This window comes from Calidris pugnax, unplaced genomic scaffold, assembly GCF_001431845.1.
Source record: "Calidris pugnax isolate Ruff unplaced genomic scaffold, ASM143184v1 scaffold32, whole genome shotgun sequence".
Lineage (NCBI taxonomy): Eukaryota > Metazoa > Chordata > Aves > Charadriiformes > Scolopacidae > Calidris > Calidris pugnax.
Genome location: NW_015090783.1, coordinates 9,693,883 through 9,712,532, shown reverse-complemented (window position 1 = coordinate 9,712,532; position 18,650 = coordinate 9,693,883). Strand labels below are relative to the sequence as shown.

Here is an 18,650-nt window from a genome sequence, read left to right as displayed (position 1 = left end):
GATCTGGAAGTTCCTCCTTCCCTCCCCTCCTTCCCCTCCCTCCCCTCCGAAAGGCGATCCTCGATTTCGCAGCTTCCTCAAGGGAAAGCTACGCGCGAAAAGAGGGTTTTTTTCTCTTTTTTTTTTTTTTTTTTCCTCTGCAGAACTAAATGTTTCCTCCCCTCTGAGGAAGGTGGCTCAGACTTGGGTGAAATCGTTTCCCTATCGCTGTCTGAGCTGCAGGATGTTCCTAAGTGCGAGTTGTCGGGAGGTTTCACTGCGGGACAAAGAGCTTTTAAGCGTGAGGGTGGCGATAAAGCAAGGCTTCACGTGCCACGCTCTCTTATTTTGGCAGAGAGAAGAATCTGCTCACCAGCAAACACGAACAACTAATGGGAAAGGAGTCAAAGCGCTGACTAGTCACAGCGAGGAGGCTTCCTCCCCCTCCAGCAAAAAAAAAAAAAAAAAAAAAAAAAGAGAAAACAGATATTTGTGAAGTTCGCAGTACAAGGGGCATGACAAAGTAAACGAACTGAGCTGTTCGCAGATGGCAAAAGCTTCCTTCCACACTTGTGTAACTTATCCCAGACGTTCCCTGGAAAGGGAGAGAGGGAGGGGGGGGAAAAAAAAAAAGAAAAGAGAAAAAAAGAAAAAGAAAAAGCAAAACCAGCTGGCTGCTTACACAAGGCATCCGGAACGATACTGCCGGGACTCCAACATTTCCATTCAGTGCAGCAGAGCATGCTCCTGTGTAAATAGTTTCCATATGTCATCATTACAATAAAAAACAAAAAAAAAGAGAGAAAGAGAAGGAGCATAAACTTTCCAGAGCCCAAACCTCTCCCTTTGCAAAACAAATTCCCTGCATAGGGGAAGGAAAAGCTCTGCATTGGCTGCGAGAGCAAACAAACTCCTCTCACTCAGAAGAGCTCACAGGGGATCTGGAGGGCAGAGCTGAGAGGGGAATAAGGGACAGAAAACATTCACAGAACCAGGGATAAATCAAAATATTCACAGGAACCGGGGATAAATCACCCTTCCCAGCCAGGCTATTTCATGTCAAACTGAAGTCAATTTGGATTTTCATTGTTTGATCTGTGGTGTCTGCATTTGCTTATATAAATAATACTACTTTAAGAAATCCAACAAACTAGTAACCTCCTACAAATTCAAAGAGTTATACACAAGCTCTACAGGGTAGCTCTTGCATTTGCCTCAGAGCTCCCCCAGTCTGGCTCTCATTAGCCTGTTTGCCAGATGTTCTGCTTTCTAGATAGCACACACTTTTTCACGGCGTTAGACAGAAACAGACTGAGATGCCTCTAATTAGCTCCTCCAATGACTCCAAAGCCACGTGCCTTTACCGGACTTACCAGGGCTTTCTCCTAAAAGGTTGAGGAAGGTCTCGATGGAGCTGGTAGTCGCCATCCTATCCAGTTGATGCTATTTTAGCCAGGATACCTGTGATAAGAAAACTCTGCAAACTGTGTGGGAGGCAGGGCAAGAGATATAATTCAGCAAAAAATATTCTTAAGAGTTAAATCCACCATTCATACTGTTTACGTATGACATGTGTAGTCAATAATAAGACAGCAATAAGTAAGATACTCATCTAATGAGTTGCACGTGAAAGTAATATTTCTTGACAGGCGAAAAAAGAAATGCTAAGGACACATTCACGTTGCCTTACAAGGTTCCTGCAAGTGGATGCACCAAATAGAGCAGGAAGAGAGAAAAGTAAGCGAGGTGTTACCTCCCACAGACAGGAAAGGTCGAGCTGCCCAGGGCACAGGCTCAGGGCAGCTCCCGTAACCGTCCCGGAGAACCGGAGAGATGCCAGCTGATAAAACACCGCGCAGCGCACCAGCCACCAGGTCACGGAGGAGGAGGAGGAGGACAGGGAAAGAGAAGGCCAAATTGTCAGTTAACCAGCAGATTCCTTCTTAATTAAATTTGATCTGGTACCAACTTTGTCCATCTTTTCCTTCTTGCAACTCTGTAAGAATCAGTGTCTTGCATTTACCCCTACCGTTACAGTCATTATTTCTACTCCGGAAAGAGACACGAACCCTTTTAAGAGAACACACTTCCCAGCTACGTTTTTTCCTGGGAGCTGTGTCTTTTTCTACTGGAGCTGGACACGCTTCCAGGAGCGCGGGCTGTCCACGGTGATCTCCTGGAGATGCTACACAAGGCAGAGGTGCAGCCTGACCTTCCCAGCAGGAGGGTCTCACTGGTAGGCACCAACCCCTCCGCAAAGGGCCCAAAGCAGCCTGTGATTCACACACTGGCACCCCCTCACCACAGTCACTGCTGCACCGTTTCACTGCAGCTATTTCTTTTCGAGCTCGACATTCTTCACACCACCTCCGTTTTTTATACCACCCATCTTGACTAAATTTGTATCGAGTTACCCAAACTCAGCTCGTCACAGAGCTTCTAGTTTAAAAGAAACATAACCGGGCATCCAGCAACACCGAAGGTAAGCCCATGGAAGGTGGCAGATCCCAGCAGGATCAAAGATGCTCTTGGGGTTCCTGGACCTCCTGACCTCATGTAGAAGAACCATCCCAGTGCAGGATCCCCATGTTTGGCTAAAGTTGCTGGCTCCCTCAGCAACTCTGCTCCCTGAGGCTCAGAGAGGATGAACGAGGCTGCAGAAGGAGGATAACACTTATCTGTCAGAGACAACCAGAAGCGCTCCTGTCTCCTGGAAAGCCCTCATCAGCTGAACCGCATGGAGCGCCCACCACAGAAGAGGCAAATCCATGAATAGACATGGAAACGAAGGAGATGCCTCCCCTTCCCCAACACAAGCTGTACAGGCACCTTCAGTCCCAGAGCCAAGATTTCAGTCAAGTGCGTTGGAGCTGTACCAGCACCAACGATGGCATTTTCCCTTCCAAGTGCTTACACGCCATGTAGCTTCACCTCCAGAGGATTTATCTCCTCTCCCCGCTCCAGCGCGGTTGATAAGAAACCGCTCCTTTTCTTTTCGAGTGCTGAGGCATGAACACACACACATTTGTCTCCTCAAGGCCAGACTCACCTACCCGGGAGACAAAAAAGCTGGAAGCCGCCTGGAAAGCACAGCTGGTTTGGCACTTGGCCACACATCTCAGAGGTGAGCGAGACAGACAGCGAAATCACTGCCTTTAGTGCCCGGCTGCCAGTTCAGCGCCGTGCCAACAGCGGCATCCCAGGGCTGAGCTTTGCAGCCCAAAATATCCCAGCCCCCATCCCATTTTCAGGGGATGCTACGGGAAGGAATTGAACAGCCATGAGGAAGTCTAAACAATTTACTAGCAGTTTGTTGCCTAGGAAAAACAGGGCAGCTCCAACCGAGCGCGGCGCCAAGCCCTTCTGTTGCAAGAGAAATAATGTATTTTTGAATATTTCAAGTCAGCGTAACTGAGTCATGCTCTTCCTTAGAGACGGCACAGCAGAAACATATGCAAAGGCCTCGGGGCTCTTTGTCTTACTATATTCTCACAGCACTGGCTTGCTGTGATGCTCAACAAATAAAGTCACTGCAGCTTCCTATTTAACATAGAAAAGTTGGGGTTTTTTTTAAAAAAATATGGATGTTGCCACTTCCTGTTAGCGGTATGAGGCGAGCGGGGTCTGCCATCCTGGCCTTTATTGGAGAATCCGGTGAGTTCCTACGGCACCAACACGAGCTCTCTTCACGCTATCATCCACCACACCACAGGGAGCTGAACCCACATGAAGGATGAGCAGATGTCCCCCAGCATGGTAAGCTACTTTTTATATCTTATTGCCTCTTATCAATTGTGCCGCCCTATTTTCTGATATGGAAGACAACTTGAGGCCTGCCTTGTTTAATTAGAGGACCGCTGTATCCTTGCCAACATCTGCACCGCACACATGTAGGAACCCTGACGCACAAGCTAAACACGATGACAGAAGAGCTAAAGCATGGTAGGAAATTGTTTTGTCTCAGCAGAAGCCGTGCCTCCAGCCAGCTCTCACTCCGAGTGGGTCAAAGCCAGCATTTATTTAACCATTTGCTCCGCGGCTCGCTAACGACTCGAAACGGGGGACGAGACAGGACGATTCACTTGGACATGTACTTCCTGCACACCACCCTGCTGGGGACAAAGAGAGACATTTGTAAGGAAGAAGAAACAAACAAACAAGCAAAAAAAGTACAAGGCTTACTAAGAAAATAAGGATGAGACTATTTTTACCTATCTAGCCCAGCCAAGATGGATTGGTTGGAGACGCTGATCTGTGCAGTTCGCTGCCTTGTCTCCTCAGGGCACCTGCTGCCCTTTGATCTCAACCCTGAGTCACTCTGTGTGACTTGGTTTTTTTTTTTGTTTTGCGATGTTACACGGGGAGTTTTGAGCAGAAAGTGTTCGATTGCTGGACAATTTTCACTCCTGGGGATGTAGCAGGAGGAGGCAGAGGGACAGATCCCTCCCCTTCGGGATGTTGGGACCCACAATTGGTTTAGTGAGAGGCTGAAGACCAACTGATGGATGCTTTGTCACCCTCAGAGAGGCCACTTCACCCTGACCCCTAAAAGCCTCCCACAGCTCACCACTGCTCCAGACCACACAGCTCAAAAGTTGCTGCAGCAGTCAGTAGTGAAACGGAGGAGGGATCCTCCTCCTTGATTCAGAGCTGCATTCTGCAAGAAGGACGTTCCCTACCCCACCAGCTCCTGCTCCTCAGCTGCATCACCTTCCAGCAGCTCAGGCAAACACCACAATTCCTAAGCCCTCTTCCACAAAGCTGCTTTCTGACAGATGTGGGACTAAATCCTCCTGCATGAGAAAGCCCATGAAATACCACGAGGAGAACCAGAACCAGGGGCTCCCGGGGTCTGGGACCGTATAACACAGGAGTCCCTGCTTCTCAACGTAGCTGCAGAGTCAAAACCAAAGCATTTGTAACCCGTCAAACTCACACAAAAGGAAAGGTTGTGCTAGGAAAATAGAATTAAGAATCTTGTGCGTTAAGCCAAATTGTTGCTGGTTTCATATCCTTTATTTCCCATCGTAGCAAATGAACCTCCATCCTACAAAAAAGCAAAAGTCAAAGCCACAGGAGAAGGATCACCTACAACCTTGCATTACCCACCCTTTTAGCAACCAATAAACTCGATAATATCGCCAGTCTGATCAGACAACAGCAACAAAGGCTTTACAGACACGGACAGCAAATTATTCTGTAACTGGAATTAAATACCCGAGCTGTTGAGGGGCTCTCTGAAACAACTCATTTTGAATGGAAAAAACAACTGGAAAGGAATTTTTTGCTGAATCCAACTGAGAAAAAAAAAAAAGAAAAAAAAAAGAAGAGACAAGCTCTGCCTAAGGCTATTGCTCATGAGGGAGGCCAGACACGAAATACACACACACATTTATAATTCATAAATTTTTTGAGGAAGTAACAAAAAGGGAAAGAGACAATATCAGAATCCCTCAGATAAAGCATTTCTTTAACACATCCTGTTACATGAGGGAATTTCCTCTTTTTGTTCCAAAAAAGGGAAACCAATGCCTCATGGTTTTAACATGTTAAAGATCTGCTTCAGCTTCGGTAACAACACAATGTCAGCGTTTTAAGAGCACGTTCCTCATTTCAATTCTCCAAAGCAGAGCCTTTGGATTTGCCTGCTGCAGTTTGGAAAGATGTTTGATTAAGCTGCAATCTGGCCTTTTTAACGAAAGCAGCGCGCTGCCAGGCCCGACTGCCAGCTCCAGCCGCCAGCAGCTCCCCAGGGAAGCCGCAACGTCACCAGTAGGAAGCAGAGAGGAAGAGCTTCCCTGATGAGAGAAACCAGTATTAGTTTGGGCAACAAAACCTCCTGGATGGCCACCCAGTGCTGGAGCAACACTAGAGTGCAGTAGGCAGAAATAAGGTATGTGCCAATGTGCCCTTGTGGCCAAGAAGGCCAATGGCATCCTAGGGTGCATCAACAAGAGTGTGGCCAGCAGGTTGAGGGAGGTCATCCTGCCCCTCTGCTCTGCCCTGGGGAGGCCCCATCTGGAGCACTGGGATCATTTCTGGGCTCCCCAGTTCAAGAAGGACAGGGAGCTGCTGGAGAGGGTACAGCAGAGGGCTACAATGATGATGAGGGGCCTAGAACATCCCTCATACAAGGAAAGGCTGAGGGACTTGGGTCTTTTTAGTCTGGAGAAGACTGAGGCGGGATCTGATCAATGCCTATAAATACTTAAAGGGTGGGTGTCAAGAGGAAGGGGTCAGTCTTTTTCAGTGGTGCTCAGTGACAAGAGATGATGGGTACAAACCGGAACATAAGAAGTCCCATCTAAACATGAGGAGGAACTTCTTCACTCTGAGGGTGGCAGCGCCCAGGCAGAGGCTGCCCAGAGAGGTGGTGGAGTCTCCTTCTCTGGAGACACTCAAAACCCACCTGGACACGTTCCTGTGCAACCTGCTCCAGGTGGACCTGCTTTGGCAGGGGGGTTGGACTAGATGATCTCTAGAGGTCCCTTCCAACCCCATATCATTCTGTGATACTGACCTTTCTGCCCTAAAGAGAGAAGGATAGCAAGAAAATGAGATAAATTAAGCTAAATAACGATAGCACGGCAAAACTCTAATGTCTTACCAGGACAGGCTGAGTCCGAGGGAATTTATTTATACTGGTAGTGAGAGGTCTGCAGTCATGTTTTGTGGTGTTAGAACAAGACTCCACCACAATGGTTCTTTTGAAATACAACACTGCCACATCTCCTCCACCTGGTCATCGTGCCTCAGCCAGGAAAGAGAAGCTGCCAACTTCAGAGGAAGATGCACGTAAAGGAATGAGGAAAACCTCAGCCTCTGCGTAACCACTCTCCATTAAGAAAAAAAAAAAGACTTCTGCACATTTGGTGGAAACCACTGGTGGCAGGAACCGCAGAGGTTACTTGTAAGGGCTGGAGAGGAAGGAAGGAGTTATACCATTAGTTTGACATCTGCAAACCAGCTGCCAGAGGGCTTTCCCTCAACTGGGCCTTACTTCAAGTCCTGCAGTCCTCATGCAGAACCAGATCTTCAGAAAATGGATGATTTTGACTTCAAAAGTCTTCCAGCACTGCAGAATCTTTTCTAGCTCTTATGAAGTGATTCCAAACACTAACCACGCTGCAAATACACGCCTTATTCCTTGTCTAAATTTCCCCAGCTTCAACCAAGCCACAACTCCACTGTTCCTCAGTCACTGCCCCTTCCAGGGGCACCAAAGATACCTTCAGGTCTCTTGGATCTTGGATGAGCTGGAGCAAGGACCTTTCATACAGCTCTCCCCACCCCTGCAGACGCATGACCCAACCATTGGCCATAGCAATAAGCACACAACTTGCCTGCATCCATCTTAATAAGTAATTCTAATCACCAAGCTCCCCTCCTCATTCTTACAATGTCCTCAGCCCACAGCACCTCCTAACTTGAGCAGAAATAGCTTCTTTTTTTTGTTTGTTTGTTTTCCCCCCATCCAGATCAGAGAGACATGTTGCAGTTGGCACGGGGACAAAAATGTTAAGCCCTGTGACAGTCTCTGTTAATAACGTACCTATTCACTAACCAGTTCCCAATAACCAGCTGGATTTTGAGACCCGTCCATCAGCCAGTTCACGGAGCCATTAGCTACACGGCATTGATTTGTATTGTTCATTTCCTCAATCAAAATGCCGCGAGGGTGCCAAAACAAATATCTTCTCAAAACACTGACAGTCTATCTTGTAACCTCACGAAGTAAGTCAATGCATGACTTCAGGTTCATATGAGACTCACTTTTTCATAAATCCACACTGATTGACATGAAAAAACTGTCCTTTAAATCCAGATTTTAGAAGAACTACTGCTGGTGTCTTATTATTTTGCCTGGAAACTTTGTTTTGGCTGCCTGGCCTGCAATCTCCTGCCTCGTGCAAAATATCTTTTGGGGCTGGGAGGAAGTGACTATCACAGCAATATTCAAACTGCTGTAGCTTTAAGGAAATAGCAAGAGTCCTCTGCTGATTTTTAAACATCTAGTTTTAGAATCAGCAAGTTAATCTCTACTTTACTTACTGGGGGAATGAAAGACTAGATCATACGATGACCAGGTCATCTGGCTTTTCAACAAATACAGAATACATACAGTATTTCTTGAGCTTCCCCATAGTGTTACTGACCAGTGTCCAACCTTGAATTCCTACCAGGTCTGTATCATTTCACGTCTTTATTTCTCAAGTCCTTTAGAGCACCTTTAACTCTGCTGACCACTTCTCTTTTCATGATTTTCCTCCACTCCCAGTTTGTATTTCTTCATTTGCTATGTAGCAGTGGAGCTGCTCTCACGTTAGCCAGCACAGGCATGTCTGTACTGGGACTTTTTGCTGCCTCTCCAACAGCTTTAGAGCTTCTAGTTACCATTCTGGGTTTGCATGCATTTGTGCTCTCTCAAAATACATAAGTCATTTTCAACGGTTTGGAGTTTTCCCCTTTGCAACCACTAGAGACACAGTCCTGCCACCAGCCTTGTGCTAGAAAGGAAGGGCCTTGGTCACTCCCCCCTGTCCCTGATGCCAAAATTCTTTTTAGTAAGTTGCTTGTGAGCATTTACTTAACACAGTAGCACCGAAGAGGTCACTTGTTTGCCCCTGCCAGCAGTTCAGAAAAAGCAGAACATTTAATACTACTTGCAGGTAGAAAGGCAGAGCCTTAGAGCAAACCAGGCTCGGCAAGTGTTCCTCTCTTCAACCACATTTCCAGTACTTCTGGTCTGCTCAGCATCCTGGAGAAACAACGTTCGCCTCTGCACCACATGCAAAACAAGCAACCAGGCAACAACCAGCAGCGTTTTCCTATTTCTGCAGTGACTCACCACCACCAACCAACTGGTAAATAACCAGCTGGGCATTGCTGGTGTGTGTTGTAGAAACACTGCATTCACAAGATGGATTACATCACAGCTCTTGTGCCTCTCACCAGGCACAGATCCCTCCATCCAGGGTGACTGTGCCACAGAAAAAAAAGGGGCAGACTGTGGAAATATTGTACTAGTGCAAACCTCTGCCCTTCCACTCTTCTTTCAAAGCCCTACACCTACAGCCAGGAGCTGGAACAGCCCAAGCTGTAGAGGATGGCATCCCTTTCCTTCTTCCTCCCACCTCTGATTACGCTGTAAATGACATCGCCAACTCACCAGTACAATTTGACCCCGGGGAGTTTTTAGTGCTCCCACTTGCAGGATCAATCACCAAGTCTTAATTCTACAGGCATTTTTTCATTTAATTAACGAAGAGCAGGAACATATTTGTACGTTTTCGTGAAACCCTTTACCAGGCTACATTACTTTTGTACAATAAACTTTCCCGAATCCACTGAGGATAGTGAAAGTGTTCTCAGACAAAATAGTTATAGTTGGAATGAAATGCAGGTGATCAGATGCTCCCAGATGACAATATATCCACACAGACGTGTGCCAGGCTTTCATAGAGGAAAGGCAAGAGAGTAGCTAAGGTGTCCAGCCCCATATAATCAGAGGGTTTAACAGGGCTGAGCAAAGATACATCCTAAATTTTATTTCCCCACCTAAGCAGGAAAAGAAAAGCCTTTTGTTCCAAACAGACACCGTCAGATCGTGATTATAAACCCAGCACTGGGTACAAGCTTCAAAGCCCCCCCCAGCTACGATTCAAATCACAGTGGTCTCCTCTTGTCATCCTCGGGACCTCTCACCAGCCACACAGTGCTGTGGTGGATCCCCACAAACGCCCCTTTTCTGCCTCTTTTTCTCCCAGCCGAAAAGACGCGCGGTTACAGGTGCGCCCGCCTGCTGCCGAACCCCGCGCTGGAGCCAGATGGATGAAATCCTAAAGCTGCTCCTTCGGCTCCCCATAAAGAAAGCAGCCGTGTTAAAATCAGGCATCTTCTCAACATGCAAAAAAAGCAATTACGCTAAAGACACGGGGAGAGCCCTGCAAGGTCCAGATCAAAAGGCAGAGACATCGGAGGCGAGAGAAAGACCTATCAAATTCACCGCACTTTTCCCAGCTTAAGGATCAGAAATGGAGCGTTCTGGCTCATAAATTCTACTTCCAGCAAATTCAAGCTTAAATCCCCCGAAGGCAATAAGGAAAAGGCAATCAACAACAACTCTAACCACTTCACAGATGCTCCTGTTTAGTTTATACAGCACTTCTTACAGCATTCAAATGGGTAAAATGGGATTTCAACACAGGGGGGCTGACGGCAGCAGGCAGGATTCCTCGGTGAAGATACCAAGGGCAAAGGAAGTTCTGAGAAGCATCATATTGGTTATGATGAGTGAACTCAGCGTGCTCAGCCTTTGCTCATTTTAATCTGCCAGTAAGCAAGCTTGGCTAAACTGAACATCCTGCATCTACAGTGCCTTAAAAATCCACAGGAATCACAAAAATGAGGGGAAAAACGAACAAGCTGATGCGTTCCCTGGGAAGCCATGAAAAAACTAATCGCTATTTGTTTCCAACTGTTGTTCCGCTTCCTGAGCCAAATGTTCCCAAGTCAGCTGCGGTGGCTGAGGAGTGACCGGTTAGAGCTGGAAAGTTGTGGGTTTTAAATTGCAGCTCCAAACACTTTCAAACTCCTTAACATCTTTTATCGTTCCAGGACCACCTGTTCGAAAAGCGGAGCCCTCCGGTGCCACGGCACGTGCCCTTATCCCCGCATCTTCCACCGAAAGCTATCGGTTTGGGGAGAAAACACTTAAACCTTAAGCCATTCCTCTGCTCTCACACCAAAGAGATGTGAGCTGTGGGCTAGAGAAGAGACACACGAAGGGGACGGGCTCCCTCCCTCAAAGCATCAAGGGCGTTACTCCCGTCTTCCCGAAAGAAGTGAGAAGAAGCTTCCAGTCTCCTTGTCCCACTCTGCAGCATCCTCCCTAATTTACACGGAGCGTGCAGGAAAGATGATATCCATCACTAGTGCTCCGGGGAGAGGACAAAGGAGAAAGAACCATTTGACTCCAGGATAATGGAACACTAACCCAAGTCTTCTTTACCTTGTACACGCTTTTACTCGCTCCGATTTGAACAGCATGGGGCATTCAAGACAAAATCACTAGGATATTTTTATTTATTTTTTTTTTTTTACTGCGTGAAAGAGTCAACAGTGCAGAGATTCTGTTTGACAAAGCATCCTACTGTGAAACACACAATGTGTGCATTGTGCAAACCGGTCTCCTGCAGGGCTAAGAAAACAAGGCAAGCTCAAAAAAAAAAAAAGCCCACACACACAAGATAACTGCAGCCCTGCAGTACCTCCTGGTACTTTACTCCGATCATGGTTTTTCTTCTAGAGGTACCACATTTACAAAGTCACGTTGAGAATGTCTCGATACAAATGGTTTTGTGAGTTCTGGACAAAACAGTGCTGTTTCTCTTCCATCAAAGGTACCAGCTCTACCCTCTCAATATAGCAAGTATTTAAGCACAGCCCAGGCGCTCAGCCCTGCCTTAAAACCTGAATTCTCAGGATAAATGAGATTCCAGAGGGTGATGCATTGGGAATTTAAGAGCAGAAACACATTTTCCACCATTTCTAACATCATATCGAAAGATAGCCAACGTCTCCTAAAAAGCAGCATTTACCTCCTTCCTCTGAGTTTCCAGAGCTCATCACCCAGGGAAACGAATTGTACTGAAGTAAAAAACAATAATCTCCTTACATGTTGGGTCTTCATTTCCCTTTCCAAGATTTTCACCCCTCATGCATCTTGGAGGCAGTTTTTCTCTGCTTGGCTTGCTTAAAACATTCATTATAAGTCATCTAGGCCAGGGAAGGATTAGAGGAGCACTGGCAGAAGTTGCAAAATGCAAGGCTGTTACGTCGGAGAAACGAGAATTTCAGAGGCATAAACAACAATCCAGCACCGAGCTACCACTTGTGCTTCACAAAATATTCCGCTTATATGAATTTTAAGCAGGTACATACTTAAGGAAAACAAATGAAGTGCTGAAGCCTACCTGCCCATTTCCATGAAAGGTGTAATCTGCGCTTTAAAGATGAGACAGGTTAACCCCAGTGACGTTTCTGACTTACCCCAGGTAGAAGCAGGAGTGGCTTCAACAGCAGAACTAGGTCTCTTCCGAAAATGAGCTCCCACTCTTGGGCTCTGGCCATGCTTCACCTCTAAACGTGGCAGTGGAAGCACTGCTACTGGAACTAATTAAAGGAAAATCGGTAGAACTAGAAGCCATAACATGAGAAAATATCCTGTGTAGCATCCAAAGAAGCCACCAGATAATCCAAAAGGCTGCTTAAGAGCCTGGCTGCTGCGGATCTCAGGATCTGCCAGGTCCATCGCAAGCGTTTGCCTGTTCCCTCGTCCCCTATTTCTTAACACCAAATAGCTACAGCAGTTCATAACTAGTGCCCAGGTCCAAATGAACCATCTTCAACATCCCTGCTTTCACACAAGGATGAAAACCTACAGATCCTGAGGGATTTATTAAATCTGCTAGCTGGCTGTCATTTAAGACCCCTATTTCAGTGGTGCTCAGTGACAGGACAAGAGGAAATGAGCACAAACTGGAACATGAGAAGTTCCATCTAAACATGAGGAGGAACTTCTTCACTTTGAGGGTGGCAGAGCCCTGGAACAGGCTGCCCTACCAGAGAGGTGGTGGAGTCTCCATCTCTGGAGACATTCAAAAACCACCTGGACACGTTCCTGTGCAACCTGCTCTAGGTGGGTCTGCTCTGGCTGGAGGGTTGGACTAGATGATCTCCAGAGGTCCCTTCCAACGCCGTAGCATTCTGTGATTCCGTGATTTTCCTCAAAAGGTAGAAAAACCAGAACACTCTCACAGCAACAGAAGTGGTTCCTCAAGCAGCACATCTACTAGGGATTGTGTGGTTGCAGGATTTCCCTCAAGGTCAGGGGTTTACTCTCTGTTCTCTCCCTCGGCCCATCAGAAAACATGCACTTGTTTCACACCTGGAAATCTCCTCCATCCCTGGGCGGTGCTACAGGAAGCAGCAGTAGGAAGAAGGCAAGAGAGATGTTTGGAGAGCAGGGACTCATTGACCACATAAGCTGAAGCTGTGGGATATGTGGACAGACTTAATTTCCCTCACACGTCCTGGAACCAGATCCAACGCAGAAGAGAATTCTATCCCTTCAGGTTGCATTGGTTACCAAATACGTCAGAATCCAGGCGGCTCGTACATCTCAAAAGAATAATATTAACTGCCTGGGCCACCCACAAAAACATATGCCTACCTGTGGAGTAGTAAATAATTTATTTTTTTTTTTTAAAAGATGAGTTTGTTGTATACAACAGTCATTAACTAGACTCTGTGTTGAGAACCACGATTTTTCACCAGCCAACTACAAAAAGAATAGCTTTGCTGAAAACTTTTTCATACTTTTCATGAAGGAACCGGGCCGACGCGCAGAGGCAAGGCACGGAGAGAGGCCTCCATCCAGCAACACACACCACACACTGTTCTACAGGCACAACCAACAGCCACAGAGGCAGCCGCTGCTTTCCTTGGCCAAAGTCACGTTCCTCACCAAGGACACCTTGGGCAGCCCCTCCAACTTCACCCCCACTGAAATGTCATTTTCTTTACGTGCTTTGGGCCACCCGCTCCTTCCTGGCACTGCGCAGGCATGGGGGCACACGTGCCAACAATTCTCCTTCTACCCAAAGGCCAGGCTGCCTCTCGTTTTCCTGACAATTCACTCTTCAGGCAGCAGAAACCCAGATTGCAAAGGCTCAGTTGAAAACTAAACATTCAAAGTTCTAATTCCTCATTTTCCAACAATCCTTCTAAAAAACATCGCACTTCGCTGTTGCAGTTGCTCCCCCTCCCCCTCCCTTTCCCCCTCCCCGACACAATAATTCATTTCTACCTCAATAGCAGATGCAGTTGCTTTCTTGTGAAAACCCAGAGTTTAAAGATGACTTCTTCCACTTGCCATAATCCATTGTGTGGGAGAAACAGACACACAATATCACATTGTTCCCCCTACAACACTTTGAGCTGTACTTTCTGCTCTGAACACACTGAAACTCCACTTGAGGCTGCAGCAATTTCCATGCAGGAGGCAAAGGAGAATCTTGTATCTGATCTAATACGGGATAAATCAATGTGCACTCATTTATCGCTTATAGTTCCCATCAGCTCAAGGAGAGACACTGTCCTAGAGTTTCAAGGCTATCCACACTGCCTTTGTGTAGGGAAAACACACCTCACACTTGGAGATATTTTGAGAACCCCGTTTGAACGCTTCCCAGGAGTTTGGGTGAGGGATGGGAAATCGCTAAACCCTGGCTGCTTCTCAGCGGTTTCAGTACGTGATTATAGGAAAGGCTGCGCAAGGATGGCATCCCCATGTTCACCTTCTAGAGAAATTCAGGCAGTAATACTCCTTCACCTCAGATGGGTGCTGGGAAGCTCAATTAGAGTGTGTACAGCACTCAGAGATTCTCAGATAAGATGTACAAGGGAAGGGCAGCATCATATTAATTAGCGGGGATTCAAGTGACCAAAGCGCTTCTCTCTGTCTCCTTCAGCTGTTGGTGCTTGAAAAGGAAAATTACCCAGCACCTCAGTCCTTCATGTCATAGTCAGAAAACCATCGGCACCAGGGGGACCAGGTTTTGCTGGATGTGGTCTGAATTCCCCGTCAACTTTGCAGGATTCTGACCTTTTGCTGTGGCTACAAACATGAGCTCCCTGTAAGACACACATCCCAGCACGCGCCAAGGATGGCAGAGCTTTAATATTCCTCCCCATGCAAGTATTTCCTCCCATTAAGTGCTTAAGAGCTGCATGATTAGGGAGATTAATTTTTGCAGCTGGACATTTTCTTTAAGAATGTAATTTTCCACACAGTTTTCTCATTTAGCTTTCTTTTATTCTAACTCCCCGGCATTCGCTTACCCAGAAGCAGGGCTCTTCTGCAAGGTGGGGGAAGGAAGATGCTCTTGCACTTTAATCCTTTCTCTTTACATCTGCAACAGGCTTTTACTTAGTTCAACCCAGTAACTTGTCTGCATTTCCAGACAACCAACCCCAAGAGTCCAAAACTACAAACTCATTTATCCAAGGACCTGATTGTAACAAAGCTACAAGATGGATCAATTTTTTAAAAAAAAAAAAAAAGCCCAAGAAACTCCTTAAAAAACATGAGAGTTGCTACACTGACATCACACAGGTACACAGCAAGATGGTTGTGACAGGCTGGAATATGGATTTAAAATTTAGAGAGGTTCATTAACATTGCAACATAGAATTAGAGTGCAACTTAATTATCATCAACCTCTGACGCAGGATTTAGCGTCAGGGCGGTTACACCCGCTTTGTCTTTCCCTTGGCGTCTCCTGGGAAGAGGATGATGGGTCCTTCACTGCAACCAGTCCCAGCTGGTATCTGGGGACACACTTAAACAAAAGCTTTGTGTTTAAGCTGCCACCAAATCCCTAGGAACCAACGATCAGGCACAGTAACACGGGAACTATTCCTCCAAATTTTGGTTGAATATTCTGTTACAAGAGTTTAGGCATAAAGAAGACCAAACCAGAAGGAAACAGCCTCCAGACCTTCCCCGTCCCCATGCCCTCCTCATCATCACCCTGGCAGGCTGTCCCTTTGCTCAAAAGGGCTTCTCACATCCTCTTTTTGCCCTGAAAAAGACAAGCTTCTGAGTAAAAATGTGGGTTTTATCCAGTTCTGTTAATGCCATTTCAGTCCTCAGCAGAGAAGTGGAGGCAGAGCAGAGGGGAAACATTAGAATTCCTCACAGACTCCACAAGACACAACTTCTCTGCATTTCACAGTGGATTTTCTTCGCAGGCAAAGAGGAAAGCTGGGCTACATGTTCTGTTTTTTAAACAAGCTTACTTTGCAAGCGACGGCGTTAGTCTGCTCACTCACTAATTTAAGCTTCCCGCTTCTCAGAGATAAATGTGCCTTTCAAGTTGTTTATGCCAGCCTTCCTCTCTTAATCTTTCATCCCACTCTCCTGGTACCCACCGACTTCAGAGGGCTCCGTGTCATCCAGTGGCACTTGCACAGAATGAGCTTTATATTTTTCCAGCAAATTCAACTTTAAAAGCGATTAAAAACATATAGCAAAATAATGGCTCTTCAATACCAAGGGACACTTCACTTGAAGAATTCCAGGGAATGAATTCTCAAAAACCACACAGCGATCTTTTAAAAAGCACAAAATTGGTCCCTAAACAATTTCCCTGTATTTCAAGGGAAGCAGACTGTGGAATATTTTCATTTATTAATACGTTCATTCTCATGCTTGTGCTTTAACACAGTCGTGCTAGCTTTAACCAAATGCTAAACTCCATACAACTTCTTCTTTAAAGGGATAGGAGATGGGTGGAAGACAAAGCTGAGAGAAGAGTGATTAAAATTAGTCACAAGAAAGCCTATAAATACATCAGTGGACAGAGGAAGCTTTCTCTCTTCCATTTAACTTAAAAATAGCTAAACTCTAAAAGACAGAGCAGATGCGATGGAAAAGCAATGCAGCAGAGCTTAGAGAAAGTCAGCTGGGTAATTTAGCCAGGGATGTATGTTGCAGGGGTGGAAGAGGAGGAGGAGGAATCTTGACTGTCAGAAACTAGCTACTGGCTCAGGAAGACACAGAAGGAGAAAATTAAGGGAACCCATATGATTGCAAGAGAGAAATCAAATCAGACTCACAGAGGCAGTATGGAATAGAGGTATAATGTAGGAAAAAGGGATGCCAGGCCAAGAAGCAATTTATTTGCTATAAATGTTAACCTTGTGGCAGCGAGGGCTTGAACAGAATCACAAGACCTGTGCATACACCTGCAATGTCAATTAGAAGTCAGAGGGATGTGTTGAACAAAACTGCTTGAATACATTCAACGAGGTAGAACATAAACCAGAAACTCACTGATCATGCTCAAACACATCTGTTGTTCCCACCTCACCTCGCGTGGGGTGATGGCTTTAACCAAGGAGGAGAAAGCAATGCTTTGAAGAGATGGTGGCTTTTCTTTCCCCCCTCACAACACTCCTAGGCTGGCTCTGTTCCACTGAATACCTGGGGCTAAGAGGAGGATGAACATACTGCCTTGAAAGTACTCCAGGTTCTTTGATAAGAATACAATAAAGATGTTAAAGGGATTTACCAACACGTACCGCTTTCCTTACTGCAAAAACCAGAAAGTAAACTTGAAATAGGCAAAAAACCAGTTGCAAAGGATAGATAGTTTACAGCACTAGGAAAATATTACGTGACATTATTGGAGCTGCTGCACCTGACAGCTCAGGCCAGTGGTACGGCACAGCAGGCCAGTGCAAAGAAAAGGAGATGCTCTAGGCCAGCGTGCAGGAAAGGAGAGTTGAGCTTAAGGACAGCGAGGTCACATGTTATTACTTGGAAACCACAAAAAACAAAAAAGTATGTTAGATCCTGTCCATCCATGTTTACATCCAGCGTCCTCCCCCCTTGGGGCGTAACACGTGAGCTGTGAGTAAATAAGCAGCACAATAAGCAACTTCCTGATCTCAATTTCTCAGGCAGCCGCCGGGACGCTGAATGACAGCTCTGAGAGTGTCAAGTCCTGGCAAGCACAAGAAAGAGTGGTGACCACAGAGAGGAAAAACAAGCGAGGCCGTCGCAGCAGACAGGAAACAACCATAAAGTGATCTTACTTTCGTTAGGCAGCTCCTCCCGATCCGGGTCATCTAGAGGGGCCGAGGCGCCGCTTCCACTCTCGTCCAGGGTGAGGATGAGGGGAACGTCATCATCCATGCTCACGGCCATCCTGTCCCTTCAGAGGCTCCCGCTCCGAGAACTTTAAATAACGCCTTTTTCAGTTCCACTTGTACTGCTCTTATGTCAAAAACTTTCCCCAGGGAGTCTTCCATCAGGAGTGTCTTCTAGACATAAGAATATACAGGGACGTGTACCCATCTCTAGAGATCTCAGTTCAAAAAAAGGATGTAGTCACTTGCTTTCGAAAAGCAGGGCAGGATACTAGACTCAACGGCAGTTATTTAGGCAAAAGCTAAATTCACAAAGTCAGGTCTGGGCTGCCCCATTCCCGTCAGCGCAGGGCTGGCAGTACAGCACGGAAGCAAAAGTGTGTGCTTCTGGCCAAACTCCTGCCCAGTCAGCACAAGGAGAAGCAGGCGGGCGTGACGCATCGGGAGCCAGCATGATGCTAAGTGTCACCCTCACACACCGCCCTTTCCCCGGCCCTGCCAAAATGCCTCCGCTGCAGGTGGGGAGGGCAAAGAGGGAGGAAAGGCGGCCAGTTGGAATCTGCACACCTGAAGTTCCCGTTGGCTGTTTTTTTACCGGCTGATGTCACTGTCACACGAAAGTCACGGATTTTCTTTAAAAGACAAAACCAGGCAGGCCCGGGACGGCGTTACAGGGACGCTCCGCAACCCGTGCTGCCCACGAAGGTGTTACTCTCCCGGTCTCTTTCCCCGTAGGCCGCGGTGGGGAGGGCAGGGGGAAGTCACGGCGGAGGAGGCCGCATCGCCCACAGCAACAGGCCGGTCCCCCGCCGCCTGGGGAGGCTCACCGAGGGCTGGGACGGGAGCTTTCGCCGCCGGGTGGCAGGCAGAACGGCCGGAACCGGGCTCCTCCCGTGGCCTAGGAGAGAGGGACACCGAGACGGGGCTGTCACTGTCACCGCGCTGTGGAGGCC

General features: G+C 46.9%; 1 protein-coding gene across 1 annotated transcript in view; it reads right to left on the bottom strand.

Annotated features, from left to right (window-relative positions):
* Positions 1–18,619, bottom strand: part of TPCN1 (two pore segment channel 1) — a 71,234-nt gene extending 52,615 nt beyond the window's left edge. Inside the window, exon 1 of the mRNA XM_014964640.1 lies at positions 17,644–18,619. Coding sequence (XP_014820126.1) covers positions 17,644–17,755 — 112 coding nt within the window. The 5' untranslated portion in view covers positions 17,756–18,619. The remainder of the gene's footprint in view (positions 1–17,643) is intronic.
* Positions 18,620–18,650: the final 31 nt, after the last annotated feature.